The following is a 17332-nucleotide window of genomic DNA, read 5'->3' as shown; positions in this document are numbered from 1 at the left end:
TTAGACAACTACATTATTATTGTATACATTTGATATCAAATTTCTACATAGGTCACGGATTTTGGACATTTTCAGGCCATATAATAAAGGATTGAAAAGTGGCTGGCATGTAAGAAAGTATAATGATAAAAAAATTCGCAACACATTGGGTAAACTGTTCATGTTAAATCTGCTCTGTGATATTTCAAAGCAAGCCCCAACAGAAAAGTTGAGCAGAGAAGCAAGGTGAGGTGTGCAGGTACTGACCGCTTTCTGTCTGGTCTGCTCTGAACCAGAAAAACAAACTTTAAGAATCTTCATGTAGGTGTAAAGAATTAGAAATAAAGAACAAAAGATTGTGCTAAAAGTAGCAATAAGTCCATATGTGTTGATTCCATTACTGTTAGAGCATGCCAGCTTAACAACAGAGTGGGTATCACAGTAAACTTTGTTAATTATGCTTCCACACAGCTGCAAAGGTGAAGTTAATAATAACAAAACAACCATTGCAAAACAAGGATATAACCACGTTACCAGAATGAGTAGTGCAATCATGTTGTATGTCATATGTGTGTTATATTGTAAAGGATAGCAGATAGCAAGATATCTGTCATAAGACATGACAGCCAAGTTTAAATATTCTACAGCTCCGTAAGAGTGTACACAGTAAATCTGTAGAAAACAAAAGGAAGCAGAAACAGTATGAATGTCAGAGAGGGTCTGAATGAGTAGGAATGGAAACAGCCCTGTACTACCATACAGTTCATTAACAAACAGGCTGCACAGAAACATGTACATCGGTTCATGTAAACTCCTGTTTGTACAAATAATTACGATGAGAGAAAGATTGGCACAAATTATGAAAATATATAAAGACATAATTAGCAGAAAATATAAGTATTTTAAAATCCCAGTGTCAAAGTAGGCAGCAAGTGTGAAATATAGAACCTGTGTCGAGTTGATCATGCTTCTCCAGAGTTTGCAAACAAACCAATATGTATTTTACCTTTTGTTATACATTTGCAAAAAAATAACTAGATTAAACTGGGTGGGAACGATGTGCAACGTAAACACAAGGCCACATAAACACGAGACAGTGTAGAAATGCTGCAAAAAAGCATTATGTAAATAGTTTTAGACAACCCCAATTGCTTTTCAAAGTCAATGTAATACTTAGGTCGAAAATGTCTTTTAATACATTTGAGATATTGTGTGACTTTGAGCATTTATCTGTTGCTTGACATAGACCATTTGTCCCTCCAAACTAAAAAGATGCTTCAACTTCTTTTAAACCTTTGAGTCACAGCAGCATGACGTCATTATGAAATGTCCCATTCACTAATTCACTTAATGGATGATAGGACAAGAAACTACCAAACACAAACACACACACACACACACACACACACACACACACACACACACACACACACACAGTAGTACTAGTAGTATGTACTTACTATTATCCACACATTAATAAAATCCATACACACTATAAAATCTACATAAAACAGAATGCAATAATTTGCTAATTCTCATCACAAAGTCACAATTGAACAGAGAAAACATTGTTTTACAATATGTCTCAAAGACCAGTCAAGGCAGATGGCCCCCCACACTGAGCCTGGTTTTGGTGGAGTTTTTCCTCTCCACTGTCTCCTGGTGCTGCGCAGTGGGGTTGTTGGGTTTTTATATAATTCTGTATACAGTTATATTTGTGAGGTCTTAAACCTTAAACACTGTAAAGTACCTTGAGATGAATTCTGTTGGGATTTGGTGCTATACAAATAAAACTGAACTGAATTGAACTAGCTTTCAAAATTCCTTTATTTTTTGCTTAAATATGTCCCTTCAGTTTAAACACAAAGTCTTTTGTGTTCTTGTTGTGTGAAAGAAAAGACTTAAATTAATATCAATTCAGGGACTAGTCTGTTTCAAAACCAAAGCTGAAAAAAAAAAAAAATTAAAAGGACATTAATTTCAATTGATCAATGTTTTCAATGGGAGTTTAAAATGTTCAATGACAACAAGAACACCTGCTGTGAAAAGTTTAAAAGAAGCCCGGTCAGTTGAGATCAGTTCAGGTGAGTGAGGAGGTGGAGATTGACTACAACAGGTGAACGTTCAAATTCACACAGTCAAACTGTGTTCTGCGGCTTGTGTGCTGCTACTATCTGGCAGTATAATAGATCTGTTGACAGTAATCAGACTGAACACAGAATGTCTAATCACAATATTGCTGATCCAGGATTAACACGTTTGACGTCGTCGAACAACAAGGACCGATCTGCACCCAAATGTGAAATGAATTTGTGACATGTTGTGAACATACATCAGGATCATGATAAACTCTACTCGAGTTTCACATATTACACTTGCTGCCTACTTTGAAGCTGGGGTTTTGAAATACTTCTATTTTATGGTTATTATGTCTTTATATATCTTTATCATTTGTGCTAATTTATTGCTCATTGTGGTTATTACTACAAACAGAAGTTTACATGAACCTATGTACATGTTCCTGTGCAGCCTGTTTGTTAATGAACTGTTTGGTAGTACAGGCTTGTTTCCGTTCCTCATGGTTCAGATCCTCTCTGACATTCACACTGTTTCTGTTTCATTTTGTTTACTGCAGATTTTTTATTTCTATTCATATGCACATGTAGAATTCTGCAACTTAGCCGTCATGTCCTATGACAGATACCTCGCCATCTGTTTTCCTTTACAATATAACACACGTATGACATTGAACAAGGTTGCTATGCTTGTTGCTCTGTTATGGATTTATCCATTTATTGAAGTAACAGTCTTGACATCTCTGACTGCACGTTTACAGCTGTGTGGGAACAGCATTAACAAAGTGTACTGCGACAACTACTCTACTGTCAAACTGGCATGCTCGGACACGTCAGTCAACAACATCTTTGGAATTGTTTACATATTTACTATACTATTTGCAGTGATCATTTTAATCGTTTACACCTACATGAAGATAATTAAAGTGTGTTTTTCTGGTTCTAAACAGACCAGACAGAAAGCGTTCAGTACCTGCACACCTCACCTTGCTTCTCTTCTAAACTTTAGTTTTGCTTGTTTCTTTGAAATGTTACAAAGCAGATTTGATATGAACAGTTTACCCAACATGTTGCGCATTTTTTTGTCCTTATACTTTCTCACTTGCCAACCCATCTTTACTCCTATACTGTATGGACTTCAGATGTCTAAAATTCGTACATTATGTCAAACTCTTGTCTTTAATAAAATTTAAAGTTTATAATTGTAGTCATCTGAAAAAATTGGGCTTTGACAACGTAAGTTGAATAAAGTTAATATTAGTAACAAGTTATACGTTTTGAAAAAATTATGAATTTTTAAATTAGTTAAATTTATTATTTTCACAGTTTATCTCTTTCTCACAGCAAATTAATCAGTTTAAAATGTGCTTGTGTTCTAAGCACTTGCTTTGCCTTTGACTGTAGTTTAGTCCGCTGTAAGAAAAGGAATTGATCAGTAAAATTAAAATGTGGAGTAATAACATTAGACTGATTCACCTGCAATAAAAGTGTCATGAGCCTTACATATTAACTACAGCTACAGCAAGGGTGGATAATGCTTATCACATGTGCAACATTTCAGGTCCTCTGCAGAAAAACTATATTTCTTACCTATTTATCATGAAGTACAATGTCTGAAACTGTCTAGTACAAAAAAATTCTAGATAAAAGAATCACCAGCATCATCGGCAGTCACAAGGTAAAAGCTTTATTAAGCTTTAGTGTCTTTTTAAAGGTAGAAATTAACAAGCTGATGACAATCATATGATGTATAAAAACATTTTCTCCCCCTTTGTACACTAGAATGTAACATTAGATTCTGTAAAGTCATCACTGCAGTAAAGTGAGCTGCTCTTCACATTTGTATGTTCAAATCTGCATTGTTATCTTGTAATAAGTAAAATAAAATGCCAATAGAAGAAGTGAAAGTTTGTTTGGTAAGATAACTAATGTGATATTTAGAAAACACAGACCGTAAATTTAGCTGGGAAAACTCTTCAAGCTTTATATTACCAGTAGAAGAAGAGTTAGGGTTCGGGGTAAAAACTGCAATACAAAAAAACCCCACTGTATTTCGTTTACTCATAAGTAGCCTTTCTTTTATATATATATATATATATATATATATATATATATATATATATATATATATATATATATATATATATATACATATATGTATATATATATATATATACACACATCAACAAGTCAGATTAATTTAACTAATTGTAAGTTGTACAATAATGCAATACAAAAAAAACCCCACTGTATTTCGTTTACTCATAAGTAGCCTTTCTTTTATATATATATATATATATATATATATATATATATATATATATATATATATATATATATATACACACATCAACAAGTCAGATTAATTTAACTAATTGTAAGTTGTACAATAATGAGTCTGTTGTAGATTTCACACCATTTTCTAAGAATAACATTGGAAAAAGATAAAATATGCATTTCCAATTAATAAAAACACTCAAATTTAGCATTTTTCTTTCTATATAATGCGTATAAGCTCTAGAATAACATTTAGTATCACACCCTGTGATACTAATTCCTTTACTAAGATCTTGTAAAGTATATTTCTTCCATCTTTTACAAGTAACACAGCAGTTCAAATTTTTTATGAAATAAAATGTAAAGCCTCATTTCATCTAAGATGAAACTCAAAATATCAAGTCTTTAACAAGATATTGAAAATTGTCTTCTATCTCAGTAATTGTCTCTAATTGCAGCCATAATATATCTTAGCCGTAATGTAGTTCATACACCAACTTAACGCAACAACGTAAAACTAACCTTAGTTTAACTTATTGGTCCATGTTTTTAACCACAGCAACAGTTTAAAGTGTAAAAACTAGTGCTGTCATGTGGTTAAGAAATTCATCTAATTATTTACATGCTCTTTAATTAATCTAAATTAATTGTATACTTACTGTATTTACACATTACATTTATATTTCAGTCAAGATTAATTTTGGTAGACAATAACAAGATCAAGCACCATTTGTGTAATACAAAAATCAAGTTAAATAGAATTAAAACATAAAACAAGTTAAACTTAAACATTTTATAGAAATAAAACATTTTATAAAATAACAAAACTTTGGGGTGTTTGATAAGATGTGAATAAAAATGTGTGTATTGTTTGGATGATCAGAGATTTTGTTTAACAAGGCAAAAATATTAAGGTATTGTAAAGTGTTTTATGTTGTAAATCTTACATCTTCTTTTCAGTGGACTGACTCCTTTGGCTGAATGAATTTCCATTGAGTGAGATGGATTTTTGTAACCGACAGGCTTTAACATTAGCTTTTAGCTTGGACCTTCCTGTTTAATGCATTCCTGAGGTGATAGACCAGAGATTTAAATCAGTTTTTATTTGTATAGCACCAAATCACAACAGAAGTAATTTCAAGGCACTTTACAGTGTTTAAGGTTTAAGATCTTACAAATAGAACTGTATACAGAATTATATAGAAAACCAACTGAGCAGCACCAGGAGACAGTGGAGAGGAAAACCTCCCTTTAGAGGAAGAAACCTTCAGCAGAACCAGGTTTAGGGTGGGCGGCCATCTGAGATCACATCTCAATCAACAGTCACCCTGATGCGCATCGCAAAACCAAACCCCACCCCCCTCAGTTCTGACAGACCTCCGACTTAGCAGAGAAAACATCTGTAGTGAATCTTTTATGTAGGAATAATTTGTTTCAAGCACAGTGTTAATAAAGAGACTAGTAAAATAAACTTGATTCCACCCCCACAGTCATGTGGGCTTGCAATCAATCCATCAATAACTTTATTTTCCCTGAGTGGGAACAGAACCATAGCACGACACAGAAAGAAGATACAGTCAACATAAAGAACATCAGGGTAGCCAAACCAACAGCTAAGGTCAGGACACTGTCAATGAAAGCTCTATACAACAGTGTCAACTTCTCAATCACTCACTTTGGCTGGGCAGCTCACTCTAGGAAGAGTCCTAGAGATAGAATAAGGCTGTAACAGAACAAACTGCAGAAAAAGTAAGTCCAAATGTGTATTTAAGGTTTGCTCCAAACTCTGGAATTCACTCCAACTGGACATTAGAAATATTGATATCTCTTCCTGTCTACAAATCCAGAGTTACAACAAATCGCAATACTTCATTGTCCTGTCGGACCCTCTGTTTTTGTTTTTTGCTTGTTGATTGCTTGTACAGTAACGTTGAGTGCTTTCAAATAATATAGTGCTTGTAAATAAAATGTACTGTATATTATTATTGTTAAAAAGCTTCTCAGTGGCAAGATGCCAGGTGTGGGTGAGATTTGGTCTTAGATGCAAAAGGCTGGATATTGTTAAGTTGTTATGATGTGCATGTTCAGTGTCACATAGGAGGACATATTCAGCGCCCAGGTATTGGCAAACTTGGATGGTGAAGATCATTTTCAAAAAGGCAAACCGAATAGTGTGCTTCAGTGATAGGGGCATCACACTGTTCAGCCTCCTTAGAAAAACGTATAAGTTCATGCTACAATGTCGATGGAACCTTATGCCAGGTGCTGACAAATTCTCTTTTCTCTTGCAAGGATCCTTGAGGGTTCATGGATGTGATTTGTGGATCTGAAAAATACATTACCATGTTCCTGTTGGGCAGAACTGCAGGAATGTGGCGTATTGAGGCTGTTGTTCTGAGCCATCTGGATCTCAAGGTGCAGCCGAGGGAAGAAGTATGTCCAGTTTGGGGGCCTCCAAGAGGTTTGCAATGGAGTGGGAAGCAGCACGTTGGAAATTAGTCTTTGATCCAAGCGTAAGGATTAAAATATTTGGCATTTTGTTTGTTTTGAGCTAAGCCAAAAGGTGCTCTCATTTGATTAGTTGGTCTATGAGCCAACCCTTATCGATGGCCATGAGCACTGGGTAGTGGCAGAAAGAATGAGATTTTGAATACAAGCAGCCAAAACGAGTTCCCTAAAAGAGCGGCTGGGCTAGGTACTGAGTTCGGACATCAATGGGGACCTTGAAGTAGAGCAGCTGTGCCTTCACTTCGAAAGGAGCCGATGTGGCTTGAGCATCTTATTAGTATGTTTCTGGGACACCTCACATTAGAGGTATATTAGGCACATTCAACTGGTAGGAGAGCAGAGGCAGGACAGGCCAGGGAAAATCTCTTGATAACCTCAGCAGAAGCTGGAAATTGTGGCTGGGAAAGGGACTTTTGGACTACCCTGCTGTACCTGCTGCCACTGCAACTAGACCTTGGATGAGCAGCACATAATGGATGGTCAGATAGATATAGATAGAATAGGTAGATAGATAGATAGAATGGAGTCCTTAGTGGGAGCTCTGGAGTACAATCTAGCTAGATCAAGAATAAAAATAGAAATGAAAACCAAGAAAACTGAAAATCTGATGTGTGTCTCAGATTATCTGATCTCTGTCCTTTCTTCCTGCTCCTCCTCTAAAAAAGTGGTTTCTTGGCCATTCCTGAGCAAGCTTCTTTGGAATCTGGAAGGATCAACTTGGCATCCAGCTGCCAGATGCTGAGCCAGAACCTTTTTCAGGTCTCTTGAAGAAGGAACTGAAACTTCAGATTTTCTTTGTGTTCCTAACGTCTTCATTTTCCATTAGAGACCACAAAATAAATGAATGAATGAATAAATAAATAAATTAATTAATTAATGCCTTTTATTGTCACTGTTCATAAATACAAAATGCATTATATACATGTACAATGAGATTGAAAGCATCTCACTGTTAGTGCAGCATACTTAAATATGACATAAATAAATAACAATTTCAACAATAGCAGCATGGGGTGCAGGTCAAATGAGGTAGGGTACACAAAAAAAAGGTAGCAGTCATATGTTCATATATCAATATGAAGGTGGAAAAAAATTGCACAGCAATTGTAAGTATTGCACATTCAGTGGTGTATACAAGGTGTTTTTTTTTTAACATTCAGTAGTTCGGATGATTCAGTAGGTAGTCAGTGCATATGTGTATTTATGGCAGTGATGGCTTTTGGGAAAAATCTGTTCTTGTGTCTATTTGTCCTCGTTCTGTGGCACCTGTAGCGCCTTCCTGAGGGTAACAGGTTGAACAGTCCAGAAGCAGGATGGGAACTGTCCTTGATGATGTTCTCCGCTCTGCTGAGGCAGCGGGAGGTATAATTGTCCGACAGGGAGGGGAGAGAGCAGCCTGTGATCTTTTGTGCTGATTTAACTACTCTCTAAAGCCTCCCTCTGTCTGCTATAGTGCAACTCCCGTACCATACAGTGATGCAGTAAGTCAGCAGGCTCTCGATGGACACAAGGTAGAAGGTCAACAGCAGGCTGGGAGCCAGGTTGTGCTTCCTGAGGACTCTCAAGAAGTAGAGTCTCTGCTGAGCCTTCTTGATGACCGCTGTGATGTTCTCTGTCCATGAGATGTCATCAGAGATGAGGACCCCGAGAAACCGGAAAGTGTGGACCCTCTCCACGCAAACGCCACTAATGTATAGAGGGGCTAGCTCGGTGATGTGCCTCCTGAAGTCAACAATGACCTCTTTGGTTTTCTTGGTGTTCAGGGCTAGGTTATTCTCTGAACACCATGTTTCCAGCTTCAGGACCTCCTCTCTGTATGCTGCTTCATCACCCCCCGAGATGAGTCCGACCACTGTGGTGTCATCAGCAAACTTCACTATGAGGTTCCTGTCGTGGGACGGACTACAGTCATGGGTGTAAAGACAGTACAGGAAGGGGCTCAGCACGCAGCCCTGTGGGGAGCCAATGCTCAGTGTGCAGGTGGAGGATAGGTGGGGGCCAAGTCTCACAGTCTGGGACCGGTTTGTTAGGAAGTCTTTTAACCAGGCACATGTAAGTGGGGGGAAGCCAAGAATGTCCAGTTTCCTGATGAGTATGTCAGGAATTATTGTATTGAAGGCTGAGCTAAAGTCCACGAAGAGCATCCGAGCATAACTCTGCTGCTGCTCCAGGTGTCCTAGCACAGCGTGGAGGGCTAGGGCGATGAGAACCAGCCTCTCAAAGCACTTCGGCACGTCGGTAATCGTTCAGGCTGGTGACAGGAGACTTCTTCGGTAACGGAATGATTGTTGCAGATTTTAGACAGGATGGGATGACTGCCTGTGCTAAGGACCGGTTGAAAATTGTGGGGCACATGTCCTTAGCACCATGCCAGGTACACCATATGGGCCAGCAGCCCTCCTGGGGTTCACTGCTAGGAGCACCCGTCTGACATCTTGCTCTGTTACAGTGAGTGGAGTGGTGCCAGAACCAGATGGAGGTGGGAGCGGTGGTAGGGCTGGGGCAGATGCATGCTGATGCTCTATTTCAAAGCGGGCAAAGAAGCTATTCAGCTCCTCTGCCAGTGACACATCTAAGTCCTCTGTTAAACCCTCACTGCCTCTGTAATTTGTGATTTTGGCTTTATTAATTCCTTTTTTCAGGTCTGCTCGAGCAGCTCTATACAGAGCTCTGTCGCCTGACCTGAAGGCAGCATCGCGGGCTTTGAGAAGTCTGCGGAACTGGTTGGTCATCCAGGGTTTCTTGTTAGGAAGGACCCGGATGTTTTTTTCCACAGTCACATTCCCGATGCAGAACTTGATGTGGTCCAGCACCGTTCCTGTAAGTGTTTCCAGCTCCTGGTGTTCAAACATGTCCCACACTGTCTGTTCAAAGCAGTCCTACAGTCTATTCAATTCAATTCAATTCAATTTTATTTGTAGAGCGCTTTTTACAATTGACATTGTCACAAAGCAGCTTTACACAACCAAAGAACAGTACATGAACAGTGAATGTGTATGAATCATAATAATCAGATTGTCCCTGATGAGCAAGCCGAGGGCGACAGTGGCAAGTAAAAACTCCCTGAGAAGGCAACAGGAAGAAACCTTGAGAGGAACCAGACTCAACAGGGAACCCATCCTCATATGGGTGATTACATGCTATGTAGGCAGCAGTCCAGTATAACAGTTAATGTCTTTAAGTTAATGTGGAGTCCAGTTAGTTATTGCAGGCAGACTTGTTCCATTCCTGGACTATTGAGCGTTGAGTCGAGACCTCCAAGAAACAGCTTCCGACGTCCGCCGAGGCCAGGACCGACATCATAGTAGTGTGTGACCAACTCCAGTCTCCAAACGCATCCCATAGAGCAGACGGTGGATCCGAGCGGCGAGATCTCCAGCCAGAAGTTGGGCATCAGGACGAGTCAGACAGGTCCAGAGGGCAGAGGGTGGAATGACGTGTAGCGACAGAGAGACAGGAAGAGGGAAATAGAGAGGTAGAGAAAGAGAGAGATGGCAGTTAGTTGTATTCACAGTCGAATAAAGTTTGAGGTGAATGTATATTTAGAATAGTGCAGCAGGGACTCCGGCAGGACTAATTATGACAGCCTAACTAAAAGGGTGGGCCAGAAGGAAACACAGACATGAGGGCTCCCTGGGATGTAGAGCAACCGAACACTTCACCATCAACAAACCTGAGTGATCAGTGAGAGTTGGGAAGACAGCACCTAAACATACCAGTTCACCATAATGCTCTACGTCCATGAGTCCTTCCCAGATCTATTTACAAAATGCTTGACTAAATAAATTGGTTTGGAAAGAAAGCTGTCCTGGTGATATTATCTACATGAGGTTCAAATGAAAGACTAGAATCTAGAATCACACCAAGGTCTTTGACTGTTGCACTAGATGTAACAGAAAGGCCATCTAGAGTTACGGTGTGGACTAACATCTTGCTTCTACCTGCAGATGATCCTATAACTAGTACTTCTGTCTTATCAGGATTTAGCAGAAGGAAGTTAATTAGCATCCAGTCTCGTATATCATTTACACATTGCTCAACTTTATTAAGCTGTTTGATCTCATCTGGTTTTGATGAAACATATAACTGTGTGTCGTCAGCATAACAATGAAAGTTAATACCATGTTTACGGATAATGTTGCCCAGAGGAAGCATGTAGAGGGAAAAAAGCAGTGGGCCTAAAACTGAACCCTGTGGAACACCAAACTCCACTGGAGAGCATGTGGAGCAATCGCCATTTAGATCTACATACTGATAATGATCAGTCAAATAGGACCTAAGCCAGGAGAGGGCCGTTCCCTTAATTCCAACAACATTTTCTAGTCTGTGAAGGAGAATACTATGGTCAAGTAGCACAAGCATAGAGACACTACCCTGATCAGAGGCCAATAGGAGGTCATTTACTACTTTAACAAGTGCCGTCTCTGTGCTGTGATGAGGCCTAAATCCTGACTGATAGAGTTCGTGTATGTTATTTCTATGAAGATACGAGGATAGCTGCCCAGCTACTATCTTTTCGATAATCTTTGAGATAAAGGGGAGGTTTGATATCGGCCTGTAATTGGACAGCTGACAGGGGTCGAGATCAGGTTTCTTGATTAGCGGTTTAATAACTGCTAATTTAAAACACTTTGGGACATACCCACAGCTGAGTGAGGAATTTATGATTGTCAGCAGGGGTTCTATTATTTCTGGCACTATCTGTGTGTCGGTATAGGGTCTAATGTACAGGTTGAAGATTTTGCAGAAGAGATGACTGAAATTAGTTCATTCTCTTCAAGAGGAGTAAAGTAATCTAGGTACTGATCTGCTGTGGTTAGCTCGTCGCCTGCGTCAACTAAATTGTCTGGTTTCAAAGCTTGAATTTTCTGCCTTATATTTACAATTTTGTTATTGAAAAAGTTCATGAAGTCCTCACTGCTGCACAACGTTGTTGTGGAGATATCTGCAGTAGTTTTCTTTCTAGTTAATTTGGCTACTGTATTAAATAAAAATCTAGGGTTATTTTTGTTGTTTTCTATAAGAGTGGAGAGATACGTTGATCTAGCTGCACTAAGAGCTTTTTTATAGTTCAGGATGCTCTCCTTCCACACTATCTGGAATACTAACAATTTAATTTGGCGCCATTTACGTTCTAACTTTCGAGCAGTCTGTTTTAAGACGCGCGTGTCATCGTTATACCAGGGAGCAAGTTTCTTATCTCTAATGACTTTTCTTTTAACTAGAACTACATTATCTAAGGTATAACATAATGACGACTCTAGATATTCAGTCGCCTGGTCTAGTTCTGTGGTGTCAGACGGTGATGCAATCAAAGTTGATAACTCTGGGAGATTACTAATAAAGCTCTGTGCGGTAGTTGATGTAAATGTACGTTTAATGCGATAGCGCGGCGCTGAGTATACATTATTAATATGACACACTGTAGAAACAAGATAGTGGTCTGAGATAACTTCAGACAGTGGGAGCGTAAGTAAATTTCTTATACTTAAACCGAAGGATATTATTAAATCTAAGGTGTGACCCGCTTTATGAGTGGGTCCTACTACACACTGATCTACTCCTAGCGAGTCCAATATGGACATAAATGCTGTTCTCAGAGGGTCTTCTGGATTCTCAAAGTGAATATTAAAATCTCCAGCAATTAACGCTTTGTCTACAGAAACGACTAGGTTAGAAAGGAAATCTGCAAATTCACAAAGAAATTCAGAGTAGGGCCCTGGGGGTCTGTAAATGATAATTAGCGGGATCGGCTGAGCAGACTTTAAATTTGTATCTATACTTGTTATGTTACTATAAAGACATTCAAAAGCTTTAAATTTGTGTACATGCTTTTGTACGATAGTCAGTTTATCATTGTAAATAACTGCAACACCTCCTCCTCTACCTTGTCTAGATAGTGAACCTTAAGGCCAGCTTGTTTGTTTAATAAAAACTTTTTTTTTTAACCCTTTTTTTGTCAAATTGCACATGTCTTTCCAAATTGTCTATTTATTCTAATAAAGACAGTGAGAAAGTATCTCATAATTATATCTTTGCTAATCCTAAGATCTTTTTACTTTTTTTGTAAAGTGGTAAATTTTGTAAATATACTAGTCATTTTCTAAACAAAACATTTAATATTTTAAAATTGAATGACTGTGTCTTTCACAACATTGATGTCAAGTAGGTTTGTATGTTTATTTGCTTATTAATTGGTGATATTTCACGCTCTGCATATCAAAATGACTTTTACTCATTTCTTTACCCATGATGTAAAATCGTCATAACTTAGAGGCTGTCTTTTAGTTCATTTTAGTATTCTTTTAACTCTAGTGGATAAGATATGTATGCAAATACATACATAGGCAGATAGATTAGACAGATTTCTGGGTTACTCTGTCATGTTTGGTGTACAGTAAGTTGGAATGTAGTCCTAATGTGGTATGCAGTATGGAAAAAGAACATCAGTTATTTGTCCGCTTATGTCTGAACGTAACTCAAGTGTTCTTTGCCTACACAAATCTTGAAGCAAATACAGATCAAAGTTTTCCTGAAACTGGATTAAAATGCAGTTGAAGATGATAAATGACACACATACATACACACCAAGCGTCTTTACTTACAAAAATATAAAAGAACATCACTGAACTTGCCAATAATGCTGTTCAGACTGAGCTTGGACTTAGATAAAAATAGGCCCCAAGTATTATCTAAATGTGATTCCTACTTAAACAGCTTTGGTAGAGATTGGAACATAACACAGGAGTTTTCTTACATTAGGTGAAATATACAGCATTTATAGCGATGATATGACCTGTGGTTTGCGTTTCCTCTCTAGATGCTGTCAGAAAATAAAGTAATGGAGACCCTGTAATACACAATATATAATATTAATATAATATATTATATATAATATTATATTAATATAATACATAATATATTTTAGACATAATAATGCACTGAAGAGGCACACAAAAAAAGACTCAAACTCTTTTTTGTTTGTTCTAATGAGGCTATTAAGGCAATTGGTTGCATAAATCTTCGCAGCTATAAAAAAAAAAACACATGCTGACTCCAGAATGTGTCCCATTTTTCATGTGTCCCTGTGCTGTGTGAAAATATCTCACCAGCCTCCGTGAGTTTGACCAGCTGACAATGATCACAGTCTGCTGCACTGACTCTAGTGGTCATTTAGCTACTGTTGTTGACGGGTAAAGCACATTGTGACCTTATTTAGAAATTAGGTGAATTTAGTGGATCCCTGGGAAATTATAATGGAAATCACAATGTTGTAGATGTTACTTTTAAATATGGTTGAATTCACTCTGATTAAAATGTAGGTAGCTTAAAGGTGTGAACCAACTTTTTTACCAAAAACAAGGTGTTTACAAAAGCTGCGTAACTGGGACAATTGAAGTCCATACAGCACAGGGGTGAAGAGAGGTTGGCAAGTCAGGAAATATAATGACAAAAAAATGCGCAACATATTAGGCACACTGCTCAAATTAAATCTGCTCTGAACCATTTCAAAAAAACAGCCAAATGTAAAGTTGAGCAGAGAAGCAAGGTGAGGTGTGCAGGTACTGACCGCTTTCTGTCTGGTCTGTTTAGAACCAGAAAAACACACTTTAAGAATCCTCATGTAGGTGAAAATAATTAAAATGACAACACCAAATATTATGGTAAATATGTAAATGATTCCAAAGATGTTGTTGACTGACGTGTCCGAGCATGCCAGTTTGACAGTAGAGTAGTTGTCGCAGTACACTTTGTTAATGCTGTTCCCACACAGCTCTAAACGGACAGTCAAAGATAACATGACAGCAACTTCAAAAAGTGGATAAATCCATAACAGAGCAACAAGCATAGCAACCTTGTTCAATGTCATACGTGTGTTATATTGTAAAGGAAAACAGATGGCGAGGTATCTGTCATAGGACATGACGGCTAAGTTGCAGAATTCTACATGTGAATATGAATAAACCTGGAAAATCTGCAAAAAACAAAATGAAGTAGAAACAGTGTGAATGTCAGAGAGGATCTGAACCATGAGGAACGGAAACAAGCCTGTACTACCAAACAGTTCATTAACAAACAGGCTGCACAGGAACATGTACATAGGTTCATGTAAACTTCTGTTTGTAGTAATAACCACAATGAGAAAAACATCAGAAAACACTATTAGAATATATAACAACATAAGAAGCACAAACAACAAATATTTCAAAATCCCAGCTTCAAAGTAGGCAGCAAGTGTGATATGTGAAACTCGAGTAGCGTTTACCATGATCCTGATGTATGTTCACAACATGTCACAGATTCATTTCACATTTGGGTGTAGGTCCTTGTTGTTCGACAGCATCAAACCAACAAACTCTGTACTCCATCTGATTACTGCTCAAAGAAATGTCCTATTGAAAGTCTGTACACTGCTCCCAGCTGAGAATTCCCTGCTGCAGTCAGTGTCTGTCCACCCCCCCACCCAATGAGCTGAGCGGGTCTGACTGTGCTTCTTTTAAACTTCTCACAGCAGCTGACCTCAGCGTCTCAGTGACTGATAAGATAGGACAAAAAGAAACCTGGATTTTCTCCAGCTGCTGAAGTAACTCACACAGTCAAAAGATGTGAAGTTAGAATTGTGATTTTATTATCGGGACTGTGTAAGTTCAGTGGGACTAATTCGTGAAGCATTTCCTGTTAAAATCCACTTTTTCACACAGATTCTGACATCGTTCATTTTTTTTCCTCTTTGGCATTTATTGTTAGGTAAATCTGGATTTTAAAAATACATTTTACTCTGTACTCACTCTCCCTTTGGACCTATCCTGACTAATCTGACTGAATTTGGATTTGGAACATTTTTGGATGTTGGAGCTTTGGATTCAGGACTTCCTGGACTGTGTAAGTTTTTCTCTGCCTGTGTGTTCTCCCGCTACACCATCTTCCTAACCACCTGTCTCCACTCGGTTAGCGTCTGTCCCCATTCACGAAGTGGAGGACACCACCTAAACACTACAGACTACTTTCAGTCACATCACCCCTATCTTATCTACACTTCATTGGCTCCCTGTGAAATCCCGCATTGACTTTAAAATACTACTTCTGACATTTAAAGCATTAAATGGTCTTGCGCTGCAGTAACTAAGTGAACTGCTAGTGTCTTATGATCCACCACGCCTACTTCGATCAAAGCATGCAGTCTGCCTGTCAGTACCTGGTATCATGAAAACTCCAGCTGGGCTTCTTACAAAGCCACAAAGTTATGGAATAGCCTTCCAAATAGGGTTCAGGACTCAGACACAGTCTCAGTATTTAAGTCCTAAACCTATTTATTTAGTCAAGCATTTTTGTAAGTAGATTTGCCTTAGGGAAAGAATCATGGACGTAGAGCTTTATGGTGAACTGGCATGTTTAGATGCTGTCTTCCCAACTCTCACTCAGGTTGCTCTACATCCCAGGGAGCCCTCATCTCTGTGTTTCCTTCTGGCCCACCCTTTTAGTTAGGCTGTCATAATTAGTCCTGCCGGAGTCCCTGCTGCACTATTCTAAATATACATTCACCTCAAACTTTATCTGACTGTGATCATAACTAACTGTTATCTCTCCTCTTCTCTCTCTCCCTTCCTGTCTCTCTGTTGAGCTACACATCGTTCCACCCTTTACCCTCTGGACCTGTCTGACTCGTCCTGGTGCCCCACGTCTGGTCGGAGATCTCGTTGCTTGGATCCACCGTATGGCCCCTATGGGATGCGTGTGGAGACTGGAGTTGGTTCCACGCTACCATGAAGTCGGTTCTGGCCTCGACGGACGTCAGCAGCTGTTTCTCTAAGGTCTCGACTCAACGCTCGATAGTCCGGACTGGAATTTCCCACAAGTCTACCAGAGCCACCAATAACTAACTGGACTCCACATTAACTTAAAGACATTAACTGTTATACTGGACTGCCTGCTGCCTACACAGCATGTAATCACCCATATGAGGATGGGTTCCCTGTTGAGTCTGGTTCCTCTCAAGGTTTCTTCCTGTTGCCTTCTCAGGGAGTTTTTCTTGCCACCGTCGCCCTCGACTTGCTCATCAGGGACAATCTGATTATTATGATTCTTACACATTCACTGTTCATGTAAACTTCATAGTTTCTTTGCTAGTGTAAAGCTGCTTTGTGACAATGTCAATTGTAAAAAGCGCTAAATTAAGTTGAATTGAGTTGCAGATCAGACCTGCACAATGAACTGGATGGCTCTCTTAAGGTCATGCCACAGCATTTCAATCTGGGTTGAGGTCAGGACTCTGACTGGGCCACTCCAAAAGGTGTATTTTGTTCTGTTGTAGCTATTCTTTTGTTGAATTACTTGTATGCTTTGGGTCATTGTCCTGTTGCATCACCCAGCCTCTGTGGAGCTTCAGTTGGTGACAGATGTTCTTACGTTTTCCTGCAAAATGTCTTGATAAACTCTGGAATTCATTTTTCCATCAATGACAACAATCCGTTCAGGCCCTGAGGCAGCAAAGC

At 38.8% G+C, this 17332-nt stretch overlaps 3 protein-coding genes across 3 annotated transcripts; 1 reads left to right on the top strand and 2 right to left on the bottom strand.

The window, feature by feature from the left end:
• Positions 1 to 945, bottom strand: LOC113170503 (olfactory receptor 142-like). Its single transcript, XM_026372615.1, has one exon. It carries the CDS (start codon positions 943 to 945, stop codon positions 1 to 3), a length of 945 nt encoding a protein of 314 aa, XP_026228400.1.
• A 1351-nt stretch (positions 946 to 2296) lies between these two features.
• On the top strand, positions 2297 to 3247 carry LOC113174922 (olfactory receptor 11A1-like). The gene has a single exon (XM_026379139.1). The coding sequence runs from the start codon at positions 2321 to 2323 to the stop codon at positions 3245 to 3247; it is 927 nt and encodes a 308-aa protein (XP_026234924.1). The 5' UTR covers positions 2297 to 2320.
• Positions 3248 to 14166: 10919 nt separating this feature from the next.
• Positions 14167 to 15132, bottom strand: LOC113170492 (olfactory receptor 1509-like). Its single transcript, XM_026372604.1, has one exon. The coding sequence runs from the start codon at positions 15106 to 15108 to the stop codon at positions 14167 to 14169; it is 942 nt and encodes a 313-aa protein (XP_026228389.1). The 5' UTR covers positions 15109 to 15132.
• Between the last annotated feature and the right edge of the window lie 2200 nt (positions 15133 to 17332).

Source organism: Anabas testudineus, chromosome 13, assembly GCF_900324465.2.
Source record: "Anabas testudineus chromosome 13, fAnaTes1.2, whole genome shotgun sequence".
Lineage (NCBI taxonomy): Eukaryota > Metazoa > Chordata > Actinopteri > Anabantiformes > Anabantidae > Anabas > Anabas testudineus.
Note: the sequence above shows the minus strand (reverse complement) of the source record. Positions and strands in the feature narration are given on the sequence as shown.

Bases quoted from the DNA above. Each gene is read 5' to 3' on its own strand.
- LOC113170492 (XM_026372604.1), bottom strand. From the start codon at position 15,108: ATGGTAAACGCTACTCGAGTTTCACATATCACACTTGCTGCCTACTTT.
- LOC113170503 (XM_026372615.1), bottom strand. From the start codon at position 945: ATGATCAACTCGACACAGGTTCTATATTTCACACTTGCTGCCTACTTT.
- LOC113174922 (XM_026379139.1), top strand. From the start codon at position 2,321: ATGATAAACTCTACTCGAGTTTCACATATTACACTTGCTGCCTACTTT.